Below are 3,937 nucleotides of genomic sequence, written 5' to 3' on the forward strand. Positions count from 1 at the left end.
TTTCCTCAAAAAGTATAAAGAGGAGTCTTGGCACTGCGTGGCCATTTAACACAGAGAGAGAGCTTTTAGCAATAGTAAAGTTTGCAAGTCCGAATAAGGAGAAGCAAAGCGTCTAGGGGTTATGAGTGGTTCGTATATAGACTGTTACAAGTCTGTGTACGAGTGAGACTAGTCAACAAGTCAATATTTGTCTTGAGTTTACTTGAAGAATTGCTTTTAAAAAGGATTTGTATGTGTTTTTGAAAAGATTAATATAGTCGTATTTCTTAGAAAAAATTATCCATGTGTTAATGTGTGTTCTAGTTGGTATAGCTCATTTATCTTACATTAACAATACTAAGTTGGCTTCAAATGGAAATTAATAAATCGAATTTTGGATATGTTGTTTATCAAGATGATTGATTACAGTTATTAAAATAACACCAACAATTAATATTATAGTAGAATTTTTATAACTGGTACGTACGCGGACTTGATCTTACAGTTTAGGGAATCCGAAATGGTATATAAGCGGTTAAAGAAAAAAACAAATTAAATTAAGTGATGGTAAATTACGTTGATCAAGATCGTTTAGCTAAACATTCATGTCAAATAAGTGAATAACTTAATAAGGCTATTTAACCTTTTCTGAATTGCATACAATATTCTGAAAATTTTCGAAGATCAAAATAGTTTCATCTTTGCGTTAACGTAAGTGTTTGAACCGAAAATTGTCGAAAACTAGTAAAAAAGACGAAAATTCGTCGGTGAATCGAGACAAAGACGTTTTATTAGATCAAAAGGGGTTTAGCCGGTTTACAAATAAGGAAATGTGTGGTAGAAAGCAAGTCGGCGAATGCTAGGTCGCCGGGAAATACAAGTCGGAGAGAAAAAGAAATGAAACTCTAGTTCTAGCTACTGAAAGTGTGTGGTTGATTTTGGATCCCCTTTTCGTTGCCTCTACCTGCTTTTATATAGTCGACTAGTCGTCTTTTGGTGACCTAATTCGTCCTTCTTCATTGGGCTCTTAACTCGTTGGTCCAAGTGGTCGGGCCGTTGTGTTAAGTCGTCGAATCGACTGTTTTCAGTCGCTCATTTAATCGGCTAAAAGCAGTATTGAGTCGAACCGACAGAATGGTTTGCAAACCGACGAGCCGAGTTTCTTTCCAATAATTATGAGTCAGATCAGCTATTCTGTGGATTTTGTGGGAGGATGCAGCACGGTAAGGATGGAAATAGATCTTTTTTTGTTTTTTTTTTTAAACACATGAAATAGATCTCGTTAATTCATGTATATAGACAATAAAGACCAAGTAAATGACAACGTGATATAACTGATTTTAAAATTTTCGTAATCATCTCTATGCCATCGTGTTTCATGGCTGTAAATTTTCTTAGTTTAATAATTAAAATAAGTGGATTGTATAGTTGAATCCATACGAGAACTGGACACGTGGTTTATTGGTTTCTATACATGAGCACTATGAACTTTTTGAGTGTGTAATTTAATCATTTCACATTTTAAGTAAAAGGGGAAACAAAGACCTTTCTGGCGGAGGAATCACTTTAAGAAACTCAATTCTTGATATCAGAACATCCACAATGGTGAGGTTCACCAATGAATCCTTAGAAATATTTTAATAATATATTTTTTTTTTTTGAATAGTTAAGGATTCGAATCAAAATTGGTCGTCCAATGGTGTTCCCGAAGATGGAATCCTTAAGGAAAAAAAAATTTATTAATTTTTTTTTAAAATTGAAATTGAATCTTTTATTTTTGCCACTTTCATCACGCATCACTTTTGCTGAGACTATCTTCCCATAGCTTCCAAATATCTCTCGCAGCCTTGTTTCGTTGATTGCTTCACTCAAGTTCTTCACGTACAGATTAAACCAACCAACATTAAACTTGGCAACAAAATTGTCTTTGTGCTTCTGTTTCAGCATCTCCATCCTTTCAGCTTTTCTCAAAGCCCTTCCAACAAACAACTTCTTCGATCCTAATTACCAAAAGAATGTTCCAAAATCAGAAACTCTTGTCTAATAACAATTTACTAAATACCAGCTAAGTGCAGGCAAAGAAGTTAAGTTACCATGTGGTTTTCCATTGAGAGATGGCAGAAGTTGACAAATCCGAAACCTCTCGATCTTCCCATACCATCCCTCATAACCACAACACTAGAGAACGTCCCACATTGAGAAAACATCGTATGGAGAAAATCCTCTGTAACACTCTCGAGCAGATTCTTCACATAAACGTTTGTGAACTCTTGATTCCCAGACATAGCAGCTCTTTCATCCCTGTTAATGAACTTAGCCACAAACCTGATAAAGAAACACACCAATTAAAACATTCATCATCAACCTTCAGAAGTGAACACAGTTCAACTTACAGTTTCTTGCCATCAACCATAGAGCCTTGGGAGGCAAGACGAGCAGCAACAGCAGATTGCTCCGTAGCAAACTGAACAAAACCGAAGCCTTTACTTTGGCCATTCTCCTCAGCTACTTTGCAAGAAAGTATGACTCCGAAGGGACTAAATATCCGAATCAACACAGAGATTGAGTTTGTTTTTTGTACCGGTGATGGCGGAATCGAAGTTGACGTAAGCGTAACGCAGTGATTTGCCGGTGACGGAGTCGCGGCAGAGATGAGCGGAGACGACGGGGACAGTCAAGGACAGTAAGCTCGTCGACAGTTAGAGAAAGCTCTTCCTTCAGGCAAAGCCAATATACCTTGAACAGATATTCCCAACTGAGCTTGTCATCAAAATCCACTTTAACCTGCAAAACAAGGAACACAATTATGACAAGCACACATTATGATGACTAGTTATAAGATTTTCTCCCAAAATCACTTCACTTTCTTAGAGAACTAAATACAAGATTTTCTCCCCAAAGAAGGATGTAACTCTTTTCCTTCGGTTTCACCAGATTACTTAAAAACAAACCCAACATACCCTACTGCTCTTGCAAGAGCTTATTAAATACAAAACCATGACTTACAATTTTGGAAAACTAATCATTCCCTTAGTCTCTCGAAATATATGACTCTAATCAATCAACCCAAAATCTCTACAATTCCATAAATTTTAGCCTGTGGCTGATTGTTATGGCATTGCCTATTGTGCCGATAGTGCCATGTGCAGCGCATGGCAACACTACGCCTGATTTTGATCAGTTTGAAGAAATCCCTGGTTTCTTTATAAAGAGCCATCAAAAGAGATGAAAGGCGAAACAAATATCCCTGGCATGAGCAAAGTTTGCAGCAAAGCGCTGAATGGAAACTATATACAGTATTGTGAAGGAATGTCTTACCGCTTCATTATCTCCGTCGGAGATCCAGAAACCTCCGCAGTGCCCATCAACAAAGAGAGATCTTTGATTTACTCCCAAATTGAAAAAGTTGAGGGTTTTGGAAGAAATAAAGAAGAGACGAAATCGAATCTGTCAATCGGAGAGATACAGAAGGGAGAGGATAATCAGATAGAGTCTCCGGCGGAGATCGGTGGCCTCGGTGGAAAACGAAAAGAAAGGAAGAAGGAGAAGGAAAGAGTGCCCGACGTTGCCACGTCACTAAGGACTCAGTCCTTAAACACCTTATTTACGGACCGCTCCTTACTGATCTCAGCCTTGTTAATATTTTTTTATTGAGATCATCCTAGGTTAATGCGCTAAGGATTCATGAAATCTCCGCGTTGCGGATGCTCTAAGATCTGTAAGAAATAAGTATCAAATGATTCAAACATTTAGTAGGTAATGTTTAGTTACTTACATGGAGTCACTTTCTCAGAAAAAAACATACATGGAGTCGCTTACGAGAAACGTTTTTGAAATAAACATGCTATGTTTCAAAAAAAATTGAAGCAATGTCATGAATGATTTTTTTATTTTTGAATGAATGTTAAATTTATTCAAAAAAGCTTTTATACATCAAATGCATATTTTATACTAGAAT

General features: G+C 36.8%; 1 protein-coding gene across 1 annotated transcript; it reads right to left on the reverse strand.

Moving 5' to 3' along the window:
- Positions 1 to 1,699: 1,699 nt before the first annotated feature.
- Positions 1,700 to 3,716, reverse strand: LOC111197807 (polyadenylate-binding protein 6). Its single transcript, XM_022704502.2, has 5 exons — positions 3,298 to 3,716; positions 2,561 to 2,763; positions 2,373 to 2,443; positions 2,073 to 2,304; positions 1,700 to 1,979 (listed from the first exon to the last, which is right to left on the reverse strand). The coding sequence occupies exons 3-5, from the start codon at positions 2,390 to 2,392 to the stop codon at positions 1,947 to 1,949; spliced, it is 285 nt and encodes a 94-aa protein (XP_022560223.1). The 5' UTR covers positions 2,393 to 2,443; positions 2,561 to 2,763; positions 3,298 to 3,716; the 3' UTR covers positions 1,700 to 1,946.
- Positions 3,717 to 3,937: the final 221 nt, after the last annotated feature.

This window comes from Brassica napus, chromosome C6 (genome assembly GCF_020379485.1).
Source record: "Brassica napus cultivar Da-Ae chromosome C6, Da-Ae, whole genome shotgun sequence".
Lineage (NCBI taxonomy): Eukaryota > Viridiplantae > Streptophyta > Magnoliopsida > Brassicales > Brassicaceae > Brassica > Brassica napus.